Raw genomic sequence first — 20,590 nt, 5'->3', positions numbered from 1 at the left:
AAAGAAAATGTTTTGGCTATCACAGTCACTACAGTGTGCTCATCAGGTGAATGGGTCTTTCCGTAGTTCAGCTGGAAGACAAACAGGATGCACAGACACTAATTCACTAATCAAATCTCTGTCTCACAGTGAACACAGTCAGTGCAGGACAGCATTGAGTGGTCTTTGTAGGATTCCTGATGCGCTCTCTCAGTACCTCTACAAGCAGGCAGCACTCAAAGTGTAACATAGCAAAGAGCACTCCATTGTCTATTTTATAAATCAATGCAAAAACAACTTATGCAGCACAAAGATGCCTGTCAGCAGTACTTCAATGAGTCTGGTTTGTGTCTGTGACTTTGTCCTAATGAAGATTTAAGCCAATTTTCATGACTGCGGAGTTTCAAGGCCTCACCTTAACTAACCAATCCCTGACTGCTTCAGATCACTGCACTTACCCTTGGGCTGGCACAAACAAGGCATTAAACACGATCAGTTACCATGGCAACCAGATTTTCTTCCTGTTCCGGCCAATATGAGAATCCAGAGCCCTGTTAGCTAAGACATTGCCAAGCATGTCACATTTTTAGGTGGGAGAACAACACAGCTTGGTGGGAAAATATACTATATTATCCATACTTAGACTTTACAAAAAAGTTTAGGCTTCCATTGTCTGTTCGGAGACCATTTCAAATTTCCGCTACAGTTCTGTGTTTAGATGTACACCCAAATGCATACAAATAGCCAACACAGATCATAAACACATTTTCTGGTTACACAGGACCTATAATCCTGCACCCAACATCTCATGATGTCTTCTCACACATACACAGGAAAAAACTGTTAGTGAAGGTATTAGCTCTGCTCATTTAGGCCCTTATCAAAGATGAAACATATGCTGTTCCATTCACTGTAATGGCTGGTAAAGTATGCTGGATTTCTATTTAACTCATACTGTTTTCCCCTTCCACAGACAGTAATCTTAATATAACTTAATCTTAATTTAATAGGATCAACCATCAAGCCTACCGTACTGAAGTTAATACACTGGCAGAGTAAAAACATGCCAGACACAACAGAGCATGAAAATGGGTAATTGCTCTAAATCCATGGAATTAGATGCTTTAATAAGTTGAATTACATCGAACCACAAGGTTATACTCTACCCAGGCATGGATGTTTACTTGATGGTTCAGTTCATATCCTTTATCTAACACAAACCCCCTCATGTTTGCTGGGATAAAATCAAAATGCTGTGCAACAGAAAACTTTCCAGTCTACATGAAGCATATGTTGCATGCACCTCATTGCATTACTTCATTAGTTATGATAATGGATTTGTTTTAGACACGTCACGGGTCCAGTTATGTAATAGAAACACTGATTTGGAACAGTGAAACTGATTAAACTCAAGCTCACGTGCTTTCCTTAAGGGACATTTGCATTATATTATATTCATGAGTAAGATCTTTTCTGCACTTCATTACTGCACATTTGTCTGTTAATACAGAGTGGCTGACACACTAGATGACACACTCCTGCTCAAAATATAAACATATTAAAGAGATTTATATCTCAATAATTTGGCTTAAAAGAAAAAAGCTAACATTCGGTGAAAGAAAGCTAAAGAGCAAATTTGTGTAAAGTTGAATGAAAATATTAAACACCACAAATATCTGCAGATTACATCCTCACAGGCCGTCAGCCCAGAGAAAAAACAGCTGTACAATGTACACCCCTGTAAATCCAATGCATGCATATATGCTGTATTTTCCATTTGACATATTACTGTCAATGCTAAAAACGCCAGTGGGTAGAAAACCATGGGTACTTGTCAAAACAACCTATTAGTACGAGATAAAGTTAACCCAGCATTGTGTCTGTGCTATATTGACACACACTGGGTCAATTCTATCTCATTGATTTCTATTTGTGTGATCATTTTCTTATCATTAAGTCAAGCGGTGTTTGGTTTATGTATGTTCTAATTTTTCATTCTCTTTATTTTTTACATTGTGTCATATACTTGCTTTTGCAACAATGACTAATACCCATTAATGTAAATGTGGTATCTTTGAATGTGAATTCTGCACATTACAAAGTTAAGTGTCACCCGTGTTACCTGCCAAGCATGGCAAAGAGAGTGTAGTTAAGTAGTTCCCAAATAGAGACTCTAAACAGAGTGTGCTTGTGGCCAGACCAGAATTTTAATTGTACTCTGCTCTGCAATGCCAAGGTGCCCTCTCTGTCTCTGCCCCCTTTCCCATGCACTCCATCCCTCCCATGATCAGACCATTTCCCCGCTAGCAGGCGCTAACTGTAATCTGTAGTCAGTAAACACAGTCCTGAGCAAAGCTTTTTCATTACAGCCAGAGACAATGCAGAGCTCAGCTGCAGTTTACACTATGACCTCAAAGCTCAGTACAAATCACTACACATAGATCCACACTGAGAGGTCTGTAGGAGGATTTTGTCCATGTGTAATCAAAAACCTGAGCTTATCACTTAAGACAACATAAGCTGAGCTGAAGTGCCGTTTTCTCATTCTGCATCGACGCTGAAATGTGCTTGACCCCAACTTGACCTTGACTTATAATGTGAAAACAGATCCAAACTGTGCTGTCGGTCTTACATTAACTTTTTAGCTTTTCGGGTCCTACTTCGCATTTTAATTGCAACTCATATGGGCAGATGTTGACTCAGTAATTCCACAACAGGCTGAGGTCATGGTTTCAGTCGAGTCTTGATCTTGATACAAAGTGGCCATGATGGTCATGTTCTGCAGCGTTCACAATGAGTCTGTGCACAAACACAGCCCAAGGACAGAAACCAAATACCCCTCTGTCTTTACATTGGGACCATGGACACACGTGGACACACGCATACACACACGCATGCGCATTCATGCACAACCAACACCTCAGCACATTTACACAGTATTTTACCTTCTGTAGCTCTTATCAACAGTTCTTTTTGACTTTTCAATAGCTGTGACCTACATTGGAGACAAGCCCATCACTTGTACAATGTTCAGATGCTTGGCAAACACTGAGATAGTGCCAGTATTAGTTCCTGTAATGATGATTTTCTTTCTCAGATCCCTCTGTGCTGCACGTCTACAGAGCAGCCTCCTGCTGTCAGCCCTCAGGCTCTGACTCAGTTTCTGGGAGTTAATAACACAACGGGACATGTCGGCAAGACAGAGGTGGCTGGAGGCTTAAGTTATTTAAAATCTGAAGGACATGTGAAGACAAAAACAGGCACATTTCTTTCTGCCTTGGGTAGATTGTAGCCCTTACACTGAACGTCCTGTGACTACCACCACACTGATACTCTCTATACTACATTTTATAGGACTGTTTGTATTAGTATTACACATTTAAGTGCTTCTACTGATGGCCAAAAATGATTAAAAGTTTTACTGGTGTACCATACACCCTAACACAGTAAGAACATAGCAGTATATGCACAGATGTCATGTTCCCAGTTCTAATATTGACAGGTTTAGGTTAATGGAGCAAGTGAGAAGTGACAACACGAATAGAGCTGTCGATGACTCCCCAAACAGGGTTTCTAACACGATCCATTACTGGTGTCTTCTAGCAACAAATTGATCTGTTATTCACTCTTGGGCAGATTCTCAGATGTCACTCTTTTTGATGGTTTATAATTGTGACCTCATTAAGCTTGTATTTGAACATACAGTCCTTGTAATGTATTAGTCTGTGGCATAGTGTATTGTAAACTTAGGATTATGATAGTACAATGACTTTTCAGACAGTAAAACAATAAAGGAAGAGAAGACAGACATCAATCCCAAACCATAGCATCTGATTCTCTTTTTCTCACTGCTCAGCTCTCCAAATTCTCACACTCCATCTTATCAAACCAGATCTCTGCCCCCCTGTGTCGATGGAAAAGAGCAAACTATCGTCTGCAGCTGATCAAATATTGTGACATGTGATTGCTGGCTGGCACAAAGAGCGCTTGTAATGGACGACTGGGATACAAAGACTAGGAGAACAGGGAGCTCATCTCTGCGGCCTGTCCCCACCTCTCGACCACAACACACACAAACACATGGCATTGTATTTATTCATGCAGAGCTCTTGTCTCTGCACTCACACACATGCAGAAACTCCACACACACTAAGCGTCTGCTACTGTTGCCGCTTTATAGCCCACAATCATGTAAAGCAAACATGGCAATCAGGAAATCTGAGGAGAAGCATTATCTACATAAACCATGTGTTGAATAAACATGACATTGAGCGGTGTTTTTTAAACAGAAATCTTATCAAAAGGAAGGCAGAGTAATTGAATTCCTTATCTTCTGAAAGAACAAAACTGCTTTTGTTCTGCTGTTTGCCCTGCTTTGTCACTCCTTGACAAGATGTTCAGAGCCATTCATTCATCCCACTGCCAACACTTGTGTTTTGTGCACTTCATAGCTTCTATTACAACCATAGATGGAGATCAAACGAACAAAGCCTCAGTCTTTAAGCTCTCCTGACACTACATTACGTCCTTCCTCTCATCACCTACAACTGATACTATGCTGAGATGTGAAAGGATTATCGGGGGCTAAACGATAGAAGCATTCAACTAATCACTGAGAGCAAGAGCTTTAACTCAAAAAAAGGCAAGTCAAACTCCATCAGAAAAGAATCCAGTGACTTCACAGCAGTAGTGACAAAAGTCACTAGGGGCCATGCTAGCGGCACTGTGAAGCTGTGCTTAGGCCCAGCAGTGCTTTAAAGAGCAACTTGCATGTAGAATTTTTTACTCAATTTATACTTAACCTTTCCTGAAAATTACCATTTGAAAAGTTAAGTAAGAATTTTATGTTTTGAAAGAGATAAGGGCAAAAATTCAGAGGAAAAAGTTGCCATTTTGAGCAATGCTCTCAAAAACACTCTCTTTTTTCCAACAATACGTCATATTACGTAACAAAAGGGAGCAGTTGTCTCTGACTCTGCCTCATCTCAACGTGCGGTAGGTGGTAGTGAGTCTCAGCGGTTGTAATTTAGTGAGTCTGTCTTTTTTCAGTAGTTTTACATTGCATTTCACCATTTCTCATCATGGTGAATTATTGTGTTTGTGCAGGTTGCACAAACTCTGGCCTGTCAGAACGTCCAGTCCACAGTTTTACTAACAGGAAAAGGGCCGGCGCTGCAGCAGCAGCAGCTTCTGGTTCTGCCACCAACAGGAGTAATAGTCACAGATCAGATATTCAGCTCGACCAAAACATGGACTGTGCACCTTAACTCTTGTTTTTCAATGTTTGCTAACTTCCAAATTAGGGTTAGGTACAGCACCGTAAAATGTAGTGTGGGATTAGGCAATGCCAGATACGACTGATACAAACTGATACTTGCGCAGTAGTTTGTCTAAGTATTAATACTCCTGCCAGTATTAGTTTTGTTATAGCCTGATATGTGATAGCAAACTTTATAATATTGCGATGTGAACGTGAACAGAGTGTTAGCTAGCTATCAATAGCTATCGTTAGCTGGTCACTCAGCAGAACACCTGTCCAGTTCTCCACTGGTGCTCACACCACAACTCAATTTCTTGCCTATGGCCTAATCCTGGTCTGTTCCTGGTCTCTTGGACACCTAACAGGCTTATAATTATAAGGCTGTGGTCTATCATATGCATATGTATATACATTTTCAACCTCTTCAGTGTCAAAAACCAGCATGGGAACCATACTTCTTAATAATAAACTGGAGCTAAATTGGCTGCTCTCCCTTTTGTTATGTCACGTCCAATTTGATGTGGAAGTAAAACTCTCTTACAAAAACGACTCCAGAAGTTACTGTAGTGTATATTCATTATATTTATCATTTTCCTACACATTAATTCACTGGGGTCTTCAACCTGCAAGTTGCTCTTTAAGCTAAATGCTAACATCAACATGCTAACATGCTCACACTGACAATGCTAGCAGGTATAATGTTTACCATGTTCATCTTAGTTTAGCGTGCTAACATTTGCTAACTAGCACTAAACGTAAACTTGAGGCTGTGTAATATCATTAGTTTTGCAGGTGTTTTGGTCATAAAACGAATTACATTATTATAATAATATTAACTAGATGAAAAGCTAAGGGTTCATCAAGGTTAGTACAATTCATCCTGAGGGAAACATGAATGTCAGTGCCAAATTTCATGCCAGTCTATCCTATAGTTGACATTTCACTCAAAACCACAAATGTCAACCTTATGTTGGCGCTAGAGGTAAAGTCAAGGGATCACCAAAGTCATTAGGATTCATCCTCTGGGGACCATGAATGTCTGTACAAAATGACTGACAGACCAACAGGGCCATCCCTAAAGTGAAAAACACCACAGTCATGACCACTTTTTCACCAAAGATGCAACTAAAATCAAGCAAGATAAGGAATCCATAGATTAACACTTTAATTAGATCAGGTCTGAGTCTGAAATATGAAAAACCTGGGTGTTAAATTAAAATACATCCTAGTTTACACATGTTCATTCAATCAACAAAGGGGAAAGTCCACAATTTAAATTAGGTCATGGAGAACAATATGTGAAATTTCGATTGAGAGATCAAGACCTTTGAGAGGCCTAAATGCTAGCATTTATTTCTCTATTATAAACCCTGAAAAAGAAAAACATGTTCTGAATGAAGATAAATGCTATTTACACATCTACATTTTGGTTAAAAATGAGAACATAAATAGATTTGTTTGGAGTTAAGAAATCCAATAAACTTGAAACAATTATTCACACAGTTAAAGTGTTTTGCATGCACAATGTGAACATAATGGCAGCCAAAAGTATCTGAAATTAAAAACAGATCGACAGAGAATGCAGCTTTTCAATTACAGTAAAAGAGAAGAGAGGATCACGTCAGAGTCCAGCTATTCTGATAATCCCAGAGTTGAGGCATGACCTCACTAAAGGGACCTTGTATGGTGTATGTCATGTCCGCTTTTCTTCTTGGCCTGATGAGGCTCTACAGACTTGGCTCCTCATGAGGCACGAAGGTATGAAATAATACTTTGATCTGAGGGGCCTCTGGCACATTTGGGTTGCTGCAGTGTGCTTGGATAGATAAATACTGAATGGCTCAGTGACAAGCGTGTTTCTACTGAGAAAAGGCTCATTAAAACCTTGTAGAGATGTTTTGCCCTACAAAAGCAGAGAGCAAAAAGCAGTGAAGGTGAGAAAAAAGGGTTTCAAGTTTTCAAGCAGGTCAACTGCTTAACAGATTTAAATTTTTCTTTATTTTTTTAATGCTGATTATTCAACCTAAATAAATCATTACCATAGAACGAAGGTAAAACTTAAAATGCAGATACTGCACTCTGCTTTACTCTCTCTAATATAATAACTGAATCTACAATTTAATATATTAAAACATATGTTTAAAGGTAACTTAACCACACCAAATCGCATGAATTTGGGTCAAAAGTGAGGATGGCAGTACTGCTTCTCTGCTAAGCTAATTATGTTAGCTTTAGCAGGAGTTTAGCTGCATCATGGTTTAGCTACCGCCTCATTTACTTAGCCTATATGGAAAAACAAAATAACTTATTAAGATGTCGGTTCATCAAAATGTATATTTTTCAATTACAAACAAAAGCTAGGGGAAAATCAGGGAGTAAATTTAATTTTAGCTTTAGCTAAGGCTAGCTAGTTGACTGACTCTGTGGTAGAGAGTTTACATGCTGTTTTCATGGAAATGATACATTTCTATGGCATAATAATTTTCAGATGCCAAACAAATATATGTAGTTACTGCATTTTGGCTTCATAGGGCAGGGCTTCTTTTGAGTGAAAAATACAGCAAAATCTGACACTGCAATGAGATGCAAAGGAACAACTAAATAAAGGCACACTGGTAGAAAATATTATTTTAGCACACATTTTTAGTAGGTGGACAGTATAGCCTTGCTCGTCATTTCTCTGGATCTGTGAATTTCTGTTTAATAAGGGCTGAGCTTTTGTAAGCTTCTGAAGATATGCTTGTGTGTGTGTGTGTGTGTGAATCACATTTGGCTTGCAGTCCTGACACCAGCTCTCATCTGTGACCTCATGTCTTTGTTTTCTCTCCCTCTTCTCCCTTCTTCTCAGTGAAACACAGAGCAAATCATTGAGAAGAAAGGAAAGGTTGCTATTATCACCTCTTAAAAAAAACACACACACACATACCTGAATAACAAAAGTGATTCTCTTGAGTCATTTCAACATTCACTGCACGTGTCAGTCTGCGGAAAAAACAAAAATATGTAACAGCAACAGTTTTCCTTTTAGTTGAAGTTATTATCCTTCACCTATCAAACAGAGGCTACGCTGGTATGCAGCTAAATTGAATGAACTACAACATAATGACAGTGCATATGTACTGAATACAAGCTGAATGTCACCCAAAAGAACAACACTCATCTCTACCACAGCAGGCATCCCATAATTTTGTTAGCCAGTGAGGGTGTGGAGCAGCACGTTGGGTAACTCCAAATCCTGTAGTCAGCCTTACTGTGGTGTGATTTAATGGGTTACCGTGGTAACCTTGCACTCTTGACAGTGGCCCTGTCAGCAGCTCGTCTCCATGTGGCTGTTTTTTCAAGAGCTGTAGCTGCATGGGTCTCACTACAATGTGTGCTACTGTGTCTCTTCTTCTTCTCTTACCTTAAGAAAGTCAAAAAAGTAGCCTAAGACAGACAGGTTTCAGTGAGGCAGTGTGACACCCTGTTATATCTTAAGAACCAACATGGGACAAGCAGAAGCAGGTAAGGTTGCAGTGGTGCAGACGGTTAAGTGCTGTAGCCTGAAATGAACCCACTCTCCCCTTGCTGAGGAAAAATCCTCTAAAGCCAAGAATAAAACAGAGTCCAACCACACCCAGAATACCCAGCCACACTCAATAGGACTTTACACAGAATACATCTGGGGCAAAGAAGATTCCTGCAATCCATGTGGCAGGTTTGCCGTAGCTCAACCGGTTCAAGGATGAACAAGTACAGATATGTGGATTATGAAAATGGCATGGACATTTACTATCTGCACAATCCCTGCTGTTCTCCCGCTGAGGGCTGCTCACGCTCAGCTCTCTGCCTGTCCCTCGGGTGCTGAACCTGCATGAGTGCCCAGCTGGAATCCCCACCCTGTCAGACAAGCTTTCTTTAATGCAGTATTCAATTGAGACTCTTCACTACAGTCTCCATTTTTTCACAACAGCACTGTCCCCTGCCAATCTTATGCGTGAGTTCACCAATTAATTGTGTCCTTTTGGATGGTTACTAGGTTACATGAGTGTTTGTTTAGTACTGTTGTGATGAAAAAGCCCAGTCCAAGATGAGAAAAGTGTACTTCTCAGACAGAGAAGGACACAAAAGTTGATAGTGAAAATAAGTCTTTATTTATTTGGATAAAAAGTCACTATAGGAATAAATATTTGAAGGCAATAAAATAAATGGATAAAAATGAAAGTCTTGAAAGTCTTTGTTTTTCAAAAGTCACTTTAAAAACACTCCGGGCTCTGCATGTAAGGACAGTCGACCAATATAATTTTGGTAAAATATATTGTTTCTAATTTCTTTGTGTATAAGATTAAGGTACTTGGGTGTTGATGTGTTGGTATGAGCACTTGCCTACAGTCTGCTTCTATGACTGCTACAGTAATGTGATGACTCATGCCAGGTACCCTCACTGACCGTGTAATGGTGCATTTAAGTGGGGTCTTGTTTATCATATTTCAGAGTTTGCAAGTTGCGACATACAGTACGCTGATATTTTAAGATGTTGGAGCCCATGGAAGTTACTTTTCACATTTTTCATCACGTTTTTTTTGGTGTAATGCAAAAATTACAAAAATAAGATTAAATTGTTCACCATTTTTGAAATGGAACAAGGCAACTGCCATTTTTGTTGTCAATTTGGATTTCAACCACATGTATGTAATGTGTACTCAAAATTCCCTTGTCAAAAATACAACCTCAGCTATTTCAGTACCAATCTCATTATTACTACATTATTACTACTGAGTTTGTTTCATAACTTGGTGACTCTGGTTGTTGACTGACACACCACCCGTCCGAAGGTTGATCCCGGTGGGGTTGGGAAGAAGAACCAGGGAGACAGCTGCAGTGAAGACTTAAGTCCAGTTTGCACTCTCTCCCCTCTCTGTGCATTTGTGTGTGGACATGAATCATATGTCCAACCAAATGTGTGTTGCATCTATTTATGAACCTCTGACTCCATATCTGACCTCATGCCAACACCCCCTGGCCTGTGTAAGTGTTCAGGCATGTAACTCGCTCCTTTTCACTCTTCTCATAGTTCAGCGCTGCCATTTCAGGTAATCTGTTTTCTGCGTCTTTGCCCCGTAAGCCTCTGATCTTTACTCCCTGCTGACCTACTTCACAAACAAGCACAATCACACACTCAGATGCATATTCACCTGTACTCACATAAAGTACAAGTACATAATGATGCCACACACAGACAGTAATATACACACGGTGCTTCGTGCTAACACATTAGCATACACTTTGTTTATGGCAGGAAACATCTGAAAGAAGGACTACTAAAGTCCTTTAAGTCCTTTTCCTGCTTGGAAACAAATAGTAATTAACAGTTGGGGGCAACGGAACTAGCGAAAAACACAATGCTGACATGTTATCATTTTATAAAGTTGGTATGGCTAACGTGCTGGCAAATAAGTTCCTATTTACATATCCAGCAGGCATGAAGCTACTAGCATTCATTTGAAGTTTAATTTCTAGACGAATCAAGTGCAAAATTCACATTTTAGCTATGTTTTTGGTCTCCACCATCTCCTGAGAAAATATCCAGCTCTTTATCTGCTAAATGCTCCACTATGTTCACCAGCTAGTTGACTTTGTCTGTCTGCTGTTTTGGTGCTAGGCAGGTACATATCAGAACTTGTTTACCAAAAACAGCTGTCCTCTGCAACCAAAACAGTGTAGTTGTGGCCGTAAAACGAGCTGAATGACATTAAAGTGCTCCATAGAGTTGACGGAAACTGCTGAATTGGGTGATAATTGTCTGTGGGTTTGTTGCTATGAGCGGCCCCTTTCATATTACACATAGTCATTGATCCATTGTTCATATAAAAATATTGATTAGTGCAGCTTTAATGAGCACATTTAAACATGTAATATCAATAATTCCTTGTAGCCTTATTTATTTGGCTACGTCTGGTGAGTCACCATATATTCAACTCACACTTATTTAAATCCATGCACAAGTCTCATCATTGCCAACCAAATGTACTTCCTAAATAAACATGAAAAGCAGTCTGCAGAAGTATACCAAAATTAATGTAACCCAAGTAACTGATTTAAACCAACCGCAGCTGCATGTTGGTATGGTCGGCTGTGTTTGAGCAGCAAAGGACCAAATGTGGGCTGGTTTTGTGTTACAGTCTGTTTCTCCTTCTTCTTTCTCCACGTGTTTCCTGTAGTGGTGCCCTTCGTGGTGGGGTTAAGTTATGGTTAAATGTCACACCAACTATTCATTGGGGTTAGGGTAAGGTTAGGTTGAGGGTAAGTATCGCAGGAGACAACTGTTTGGGGTTGGGCTCTTGTTATGGTAAGGGGGGGAAAATCAGTGGTGATACAGAGCTGCCAGATTTGGGGGTGTGGCTGATTTTGGCAGAGAATCAACTCCAGTTACAGAAACAGCACTTGGGCTTGCTTTGGACTACAAGTGGCCCTTGGCTCGTCATTCATCAAAAGTTTTGCCAAAGTCTGCCAGCCAGGTGTGGAGGATCTAGGCTGCTGTTTAGCCAAGCAGTTTTGGATACCTGGGAAATTTGACCAATCTCTTGTCAGATCTGGGCAAACTATTTAAGGACCAATGAGAGCTGCGTGTTCTCATTTCACACTGCGAAACATACAGTAGTGTTTGTTATAGAGTTAGCATGGTGAGATGAAATGATCTCCTAGGGACTCATGCATTACTTTGTCAATGTTTTCATTACTTAATAAATGACAAATGTGCCCAAACCTGCCACACTCGTCGAGCCACACAGCCCTCTGACCTCTTCCTTGCCATAGGTCACCCTCATTTCCAGTTTCTTAAAATTAAAAACTCGTTCTCAAAATGTCTCCAGTAGTTATGGCTCTTCTTTTCTGTCCTTCATCTTAAGACTATGTAACTCAGTTGTGTAACGGTCTTGTTCTCTTTCAGCGTGTCCTTAACAAGTGTCAAGTCCCCAAAGACTAACAACATTCATCCATGCTAGGATGAAAGTGGAGCACCTAAATCAAGTCCTGTAGAGTCAAATAAACATCCAACAAGAGTCATGACTGACTTAGTGGGGGAGGGTATGAAAACAACGGCTGACTGCCCTCGATGAGCTCATGGACATTTCAGTTCTAGTGAAGAAATCAGTTTAAAGGGTAAATAAATCATTGTATTGAGCTAATTTGTGTTTTTTCCCGTTTAATTTGTTTTGAATCTTTATTTTATACTATTTATCATTACATATTCATTTATGTTAATATATACAAACTGAAGACTGAGGAGAGCTCTGTACAGCATTTGGTGGGTTGCTTAATTCATTAACTTGACCACAACTCTGGCTCCTGACAGCTCAAAAACTGTTTAGGTTTTTCCAGATATCAGAAAGAAACCCCAAAAAACCTGTTTCCAACTTTGATTTGGTTTTTCAAAATGGGCTCATATCCAAAATCAAACCCACATAGTGGTGTTTTCACACAGAAAAGCAGGAGAAAATAGTGAAACAAAATCTGTTAGGGGTTGCCTCTTTAAGCAAGAGATTTCAATGCCTTTTAGTTTTCCTTTCTATTCTTTTTTGTAACCCAGTGGTCCTTCATTGTATGATGACCACAGCACACTGCATTTCTGATGAGGTTAGCTAAACTCCAACTCCCAGCTCAGGAGGAACATGAAGGCAATGCCAGTAACAAGCTGTTAAACTGGATGGAGATTTCATAAACCACGCACAGACCCAAGATAATCTACTTCAGATGAGAATGAGATGCTCAATTTTGTATTCCAGTTGTGGCTGGTGCATTTGTTCATGACGAGTAGCAAGTTGTCTGATGAAATGGAAAAGATGGAGGGAGATGATGGTGAGACTGTTTCTAACTATGTTTAAAAATGGACTCCCAGTGGTGTTCAGGGCGACGGTGGCCAAAATGTTTTGGATCCTGTGGTTGTTCCATAGATGCCATCAGATACAGACACAAGTTCTGAGATTATTTATAGAGCAATGTTTAGTCACAGCCTGTCCACATTATGTCCACAGGGATCACAGTAATGATGATACTTTGTGCTCCAACAGTACAAATCCCTTCCATCTACTTTCGCAAGAAACCAAATTAAAGTAATCTTCAACAAAAGCTATATATTTAGAACATGGATTAAATTATATGTGATAAAATTCTATATATATTGTGCAGGTCACTTGTGCAATAAATACTGATCTACAAAAGAACAGTCAGACCAGACAAAATACACCCCTGCAGTGTCCATCTGCTGACCAAAACAAAGCTTTTAGAGAAATAATAGCTTAACAGGATTATTTGCTGATTATCGTCCAGATAGTTCACCAACAAAACACCAATTCTGAAGCTCTTCGAAATGTAAAAGAGGTACAAGGACTGTATGTGTTGTACATGCACAGAAAAACATAATGTATGAATGTGATGCTTGCATGCACATGCAGCCCCTCTCTTCCTCTATCTATATTTCGCCCTTTACATTTCTCATTCACTCCATGTTAATGGTTTGACAAACACACTTTCTACCTCCTCTTACTTGCCTCTATTTGCACTGTGGCCCACTTCCAAGAGCGATTCATTAAAAATGCACTACTCTGGTGCAGGGAGCGGGTTAAAACGCACTTGGTGAAATGGTTTCACTGTACTTCCTGCAGACGTCTCCTCTCCCATGTACACACTCACACAGAATGCAGTCGCCTGGCTGGTCCTGCCAGAGCTGCATTCTGCTGCTGCTGACTGCTCTGAAAAATGTCCAGAGGCTGTGGTCTGCAGGACAGCAGTGCAGAGAGATCCAGTGTCCGCCAACAGGGATTAATGCTGTCAGATGATCAGCTGTGGCATACCGATTAGTTTAACAAAATACCTCTGCCACTGAACTACATATAGTGCACCACCTTTGCATAAAAGCATACACCTCATTGCCGTATTTTTTAGTTAGAGTAGTACATTCGAACTAAATGAAAAATGTAGAATGATTCTGCTGATTGCATTGAATTTCAATTCAACATTTGCTGGTCCAGAGTATCCAGAGTATAGTGATTAACTTTCCCCATATAGGTCTACTTTCACAGATGAGTCCTTCTCAGATACCAAAAACATTTCTTTAGACGTTTGCTGGAGAAATAAAAGCTAAAAAAAAAACGTGAAAAAGCTCAGCTCAAATTGTGCATCAATTGTGAGTTCTACTCAGATATTGAATTATAACACTGTAAGAGGTTATGCTTCCTCCATCTAAAGGATTTAGTCCCATTTGTCACTCCACGACACGTCTTATCAAGCACAATAAACATGTTTAATGTGTCAAAGCCTCTGACAGAGGGGACAACAGTTCGGCTGTGGAAGAAGCCCGGCAGCATCGGTTTCTGAAGTCAGAGCAGAGGGCAGCTGCTGAGCAAACGGGCGCTCTCTTATGAATGACAGCTATTCACCTCTCCCTTGAACATCACATGAGCGCTGACTCCTACTCAGCGCAGCACAATATCACACTGTGTCTTCTGCTACAGTAGAGCCTGGTGGGGAGGGAGGAAGGGAGACAAGAGATAACCTGCACTGTGACCTTGAGGACGGAGATCGTCCACTGGCGACAAGAGGCGAAAGAGTTTGTGTAAGCAAGAGTTACCTGACCTGACACACCACAGTGTAATAGTGCAATGAAAGCAGCTACTTTTAGTTCTAACCTCAGAGAAAATATAGTTCAGTGTCATGAAGCAGCAAGTAGGACAGCATCAGCCACTGGCAAAAGAACTCCCACTGTATTCTTTCTTTACCCTTCACTCCTCTCTCCCACAGCTGCTTGTTCATCTGTTATGAAAACAGACAATGCTGGGGGTCCATGCCCTTCTCTCTATTACATCACATGTGTCTGCTCATGGCAATGTAACCTTTTGTTTCTGCACCTCTAGCTCTGGAATCAACCTTTCACAACCCTGCCTCCACCCTCTCGCTGTGTTTCCTGACGCCAGCGTCAGACAGAGAAATGAGAAAATGACCCAATTATAGAGCAAAGATAACCTGCACTGGGAGGGCTGGTGGAGAGGGAGCAGAGGAGATGATGATGGGAAAGAGTGTGTATGTGTGTGTGGGGGGGAGAGAGACTTGTGGTCATTAAGAAAGAGAAGAAAAACATGATCGAAACAGCAGAAATTGGTTGAGAAATGTAAACTGCAACCGCTCCATTCCCCTGTAAAAATCCCTACACACAAGTGAGACTCTGAAAGTGAAAACAGTGATATCCCTCAGTTGACAGCAGCGCCAGTTGGCACATAGCTGGATGCTGCAGAATATGCCTGGCTGCTGCAGTGTCTCTGTTAGCCAACCGATCCTGCTGCCATTGATTCATAGGCAGCAACTCTGATGCTACTGTATGTAACGGCGCGGCATGCAGAGCGTTGCATAATAAAAAAGCCATGCTGGTAAACAAGGAGGGGGCGAGGACCTCATCCTCCCACAGCAACACCACTGCAACAAGGTTTACAGCTGTAATGGATGCCATCGTGGGATGTAGCTGAAATACTTGCTCATTCATCGTCATCAAACCACAGGAATGTCTGTTTCTGACAGGCAGCTGGAGGAACAACATGTGCTATTGGTGACCAAGTGTATGCACACACACACACACACTCATACAACACTCACAGATACTGTACAGACAGCACACAAATGTCAGCACCTAGACTGCATCAAGTGCAGGAGAAAACAAACTTATACCTTGGTTACAACAACAAACAGTGTGGAAAAACATCCTGTCTGCCAGCGGTTGAGAAACTCTTCCTATTGCATCCATAAATTCCAGAGATGTGACTATCATTACAGCCACTGGCGTACAGAACACACACACACGTAGCTACGAACACACACACACACACACACACACACCCACACACACACACACACACACACACACACACTCACAGTGAATGGCAAGCTGATAGCGGTCTACTCACAGGTGCTTCTGAATTCTGTGCTGGGATCAGTGAAAAGGCAGAATTCCTCTTTTCTCATCTGACAGAGGATTTGCTTCACACTTGTCCTCCTCCCTGCTCTGCTTGTTTTTCTGTCTTTCACCGGCAGACTAAAAAGCGAGGGTGGTTGAAGACAGAGAGATCTGCAGTGCTGGAACTCTGTCAGTATGCTAATGCCTGGATCTGCTCTGCCTCCCTCTCTGTTTCTCTCCTCCCTCCCTCCCTCCCTGACAGTTTTCTACAAGGTCAGTGGGTAGAACTGCCTATTTGACTCCTCCTTTAGTGGACAATTTCGTCTCTCCTCTTACCCCCCCAATACCCTCCTACAGGCTGAACACCCGGGCAGTAATTACCATCATGATCCAGATTAACTCCTGGGTGTGCTTCTGTTGTGCTACACTAGGCTAGGCTGGAACGGACAACACACAGACAGGATTACTGTGTGTGTGTGTGTGTGTGTGTGTGTGTGTGTGTGTGTGTGTGTGTGGGGGGGTTAGACCCCATAAGGAGGGCCAGGGCAGCCAGACAGGACGGGATGGGACACCCTTAAGCCCTGCAGGGGACAAGCGAGAGACAAAGTGAGAAAAAGACACTGAGCTAACATCATGACTATAAAAACAAAAATGCATCTACAAAGACAGAAACATACAGGCATGTCAAATCTGAGAAACATCTCTGGAATGTAGAGCGTCAATGACAAGTGGATCAAAGTAGTAGAATTTATATCAGGGGAAATTAAAGCCTGAAATTAAAGACAATCCCTGAGAATTTACACTGTTCTGCTCATGATAACATGAAAACGGATTATTTTCTTCGATTCAAGTGCCATACAAAACACAATCAGGCTGCAAAAAGATCAATGTAGTGACTATTTGAGTGTGTGCACTGTCTAATACTTGCTGAGTTGTGCGCAGTCCACCGCCCTGTAGTGTAGTTCAGGAGCTTTGTGGGCTGTTTAGCTGCTTCACTCAGTGGCTTTAGATCCTGTGATGGGATTGGAGGGGAGAAGCGTCTGATGGGATGAGATAGAACTCAATGAGCAGGAAGTACCACCAGGGGAAGTGTAAACCCACAACAGTACTTGTAGCTAATCACATTGAGTGACACCAAAGTGAGCTTCAGCTGATTCAGTTCATTAGTTTGGGGAAAAGGCTGCCTTGTTCCCAGTAACAGTGCAAGTTTTACTACTGTACACATGCTGTTTCCCATCTATATTGTAGGTTATTGCCAACTAAGTATTTCTATTTTCTTATTTTCTAACTACTGCTCATAAGAAAAAGACCATATCATACCCAATGTATTTGACCTTGCACAATCATACACATTCCCTTTCATTATTTTGTGACATGTTCACAATTCCTCCATTAATAGCGATGAACAAATAAAACAGCCTCTTTTCAGAGACTCCTAGAAACATCATTGGGAACAGATTACATCATCCACAGCCAAGGGAGCAGTCTTTGTTGTGCGGATCTGGTTTTCTTGTAATGTACTGACACCCTCTGGCTGTTCATGGTAAGTACAACACCTGCAAGAGGGCTTTTATTATTAAATGAATGATATGAGATATGATGATGTGTGTATGATGTGTTTTAGCTATTCAACTCCAAATGAAAATCCTTTAGAATGGAGTTTAATTAAAATATACTGGTGCCACTGTTGGATCTACTAATGTAATGGTGATAATGGGTGAGAACTCAAAAAACAATTAAAAGTTTCACAGACAGTGTTGACACATCAAATCGTACCCAGACTTCTGGTTATGAACTTAAAATCCGAGGACACACCGAGTGACAATTTCTTTTTTGTATTTGAATTTTGGAACAGCATGCGTAAAAACAAACAAAAGAAATACAACAATTGAACATGCAACATCAATCAAACAAAGTTGGGCCAGCCAACAGATGATTCTCGCAAAATACAAGACAAAGAAATAGAAACCAAAAAAAGAATAATAAAAAGGAATGAACACAAGTGGATGGGCTGTTGTTACAGTACAGAACCAGCAGATGGAGGCATACAGTGTGAGATCGGTAACACAAAACATGAACATAAGAGGTGGAATGGAAAACCAGAATCTACCCCATCTCCCTGCATAGCAAAGGAAACGCCATACAATGACTTATCACCGTTTGCTGGATGAAATTTCGTTACGGCAGCTCAACAGCCATAATGTCATATTTACTATTTTTTTTAGGACTAGCTATTGTTGTCATCTAGGCTGATAATTACAACCTTGCATACTATGTGACAGAATGAATGACAAGTAAAACAGGACACACAGAGAACTTCTGTCATTGCAAGTACTTAATTTGTTCAGGTGAGTCCAAAAGGCACATCACATTGCAAACAAAAAAGGATGGAAAGTACACTCTGGTAACATCTGAAGCATGTTTCAACTCACTGCCAAAAGGTAGTGCTTGTGTAGGGAAGATTTATAATCCACATAATACTGGAACACACTCCAGAACATATTTTCAAGCCCTGCTTTTAAAATCCATCATTTTCTCTTTTATTTCATTTAAATAAAATATTACTTCAGGTCCCAAAACATCATGTTGGGGAAGGGGTCACAAAAAGGTAACCTAAAATGATTTCCAACCAGTACGATGACTAGGAGACATTTAAGGTGAACAAAATTACGAGGCAAGGTAAATCCAAAGAAATTTAAAAAGCACATAAACATGACTGGTTGAAGTAAACCATAAATGGCAACATATACAGTACACATTTTTTCCTTCCTGTGCTAACAAAAAGGCAAAGCAAACTTTGAATACTGCATGAAACAGAGATAGTGGTTAAGTACACAGTCAATACAGGTTCATGTTAAAACAGATTACTGGTCCCTATTTCCCCTATTCATTAACAGTTTTTCCACATGACTTATTAAACTGTAACACTGATTTGTCTGCATGGAATCTCTTTTTGAATGACCTGAGCTGTACCAAGTAGTCTGCATACAGTGCATCAAATAACAACCAAATACCGAGTATATACAATACACTCTAATTGTCAAGTACATACTGAAGTTCTTCATTCGTTATTTGTAACACATTTGTGCCTGTACCTCTAACACCTGCCTCCATTTTGTCATATTTGTCTAGCCGTCTGATAGCTACTAAACATAAAAAACACAGGACATGAATGCAATTTGTCCACAAAAAACAAGTATGTACTGTAAGTCAAGAGGTCACAAATTATCAACTCAGACTAACTCTGCGCTACTGCAGTAAGTACGGAAAGAATAGGTAGTGTTAATACGTGTTGTTAGTCTCTATGGATGCCCCTTTGTGCCTACTGTCTGAACTGGCTCGCTGGCTGTGAACTATGACCTTACTGTAGGCTTGTACAGTAGATTGGGCCGGGTGAACTACATCACAGTGTCAAGGCATAGCATGGCTCATCATGGCAGAAAACACGGAGTAGCACCTGATGGTGAAAAAGAGGTTAAGGGCCTGCATCAGAAAAAACAAGTGATGTAATATAAAAAAGAAATTTCTTAAAATTACATGTGTCTTAGGGGGTATTTCTGTTTTGTGAAGGCAGCATGAGAATGAAACCATGACACAGAATACTGAGTCAGAAGACATGCAGCAACATCTCCCAAGAAGTCCCAAATGTGGATCCAGAGTGGCCAGAACTTGGCATGACCTTCCCTGATCCACAATAAAGTACAGGACAAACACATGGGCAGTCCAGACATGTCATGTCATCTCATTTTAAAAGGTCCAGCATATACTGTTCATATTGCTCTTCATTTCAATACAGTCTCTGATTTGACATACTGCTGTTGATCTGATTCTTTACTCTGAATAGTCTAGGAGCTGTATCAACCATCCTGTCATTCATCAGCCTCGTCAGGTAGAAATCTCTATTAGCCACCTCTTCACTTCAGTTCTAGGACTATCTCTCTGCTGTACACCCTCGGGGACTTCCATGGGAAGTATTGTCAGATTAGGCGAAGCAGGCAGGCAGGGTCAGTGGCATGACTGGTTAGAGCTACAGACTGGAGGCCGGGGCTTCAGCTGTGGTAGCTGGGCACAGCTGCCTGTTTCTGGGAGAGACGCAGCAGCTCCTCCCTGATGGCCTTGATCAGGGAAGCAGAGGAGTGGGTAGGAGGAGATGTATCAAGGGGCGGTTGGGCTGAAAGATAGCCCACGCCCGAGATGTCTAGGTGGGTAGGGGGTGCCGAAGGCTCCCTGATGCCACTTCTGGGCGTCTGGAAGATAGAGGAGGACGAATAGTCAGGACAGTCCAGGAACTGAAGGCAGAAAGGAAGGGAAAACAGAAGGAGATAGATGGACAGGAGGAGGAAAGACATTTAGAAGAAAATAAAGGAGAAATGTAAAAAGAACTGGAGAGTGGGAGAGAAGAGAGAACTAGAAGAGATTTTTATATATAC

General features: G+C 40.9%; 2 protein-coding genes across 11 annotated transcripts in view; both read right to left on the bottom strand.

The window, feature by feature from the left end:
- The window catches only part of mical3a (microtubule associated monooxygenase, calponin and LIM domain containing 3a), an 89,913-nt gene extending 73,558 nt beyond the window's left edge, over positions 1-16,355 (bottom strand). For both annotated transcript variants that reach the window (XM_044192144.1, XM_044192145.1), the window contains exon 1: positions 16,171-16,355. The gene's annotated coding sequence lies outside the window, so the exon portion shown is untranslated. The remainder of the gene's footprint in view (positions 1-16,170) is intronic.
- Positions 16,356-17,979: 1,624 nt separating this feature from the next.
- Positions 17,980-20,590, bottom strand: part of si:ch211-1e14.1 (UPF0606 protein KIAA1549) — a 41,338-nt gene continuing 38,727 nt past the window's right edge. For 6 of the 9 annotated variants that reach the window (XM_044193764.1, XM_044193761.1, XM_044193763.1 and 3 more), the window contains one exon: positions 17,980-20,449. In XM_044193764.1, coding sequence (XP_044049699.1) covers positions 20,210-20,449 — 240 coding nt within the window. In that variant the 3' untranslated portion in view covers positions 17,980-20,209. The remainder of the gene's footprint in view (positions 20,450-20,590) is intronic. The other 3 variants (XM_044193770.1, XM_044193765.1, XM_044193767.1) reach the window with 1 other exon arrangement.

This window comes from Siniperca chuatsi, linkage group LG4 (assembly GCF_020085105.1).
Source record: "Siniperca chuatsi isolate FFG_IHB_CAS linkage group LG4, ASM2008510v1, whole genome shotgun sequence".
Taxonomy (NCBI): domain Eukaryota; kingdom Metazoa; phylum Chordata; class Actinopteri; order Centrarchiformes; family Sinipercidae; genus Siniperca; species Siniperca chuatsi.
The sequence above is the reverse complement of the archived record's forward strand: the minus strand, read 5'-3'. Positions and strand labels throughout refer to the sequence as shown.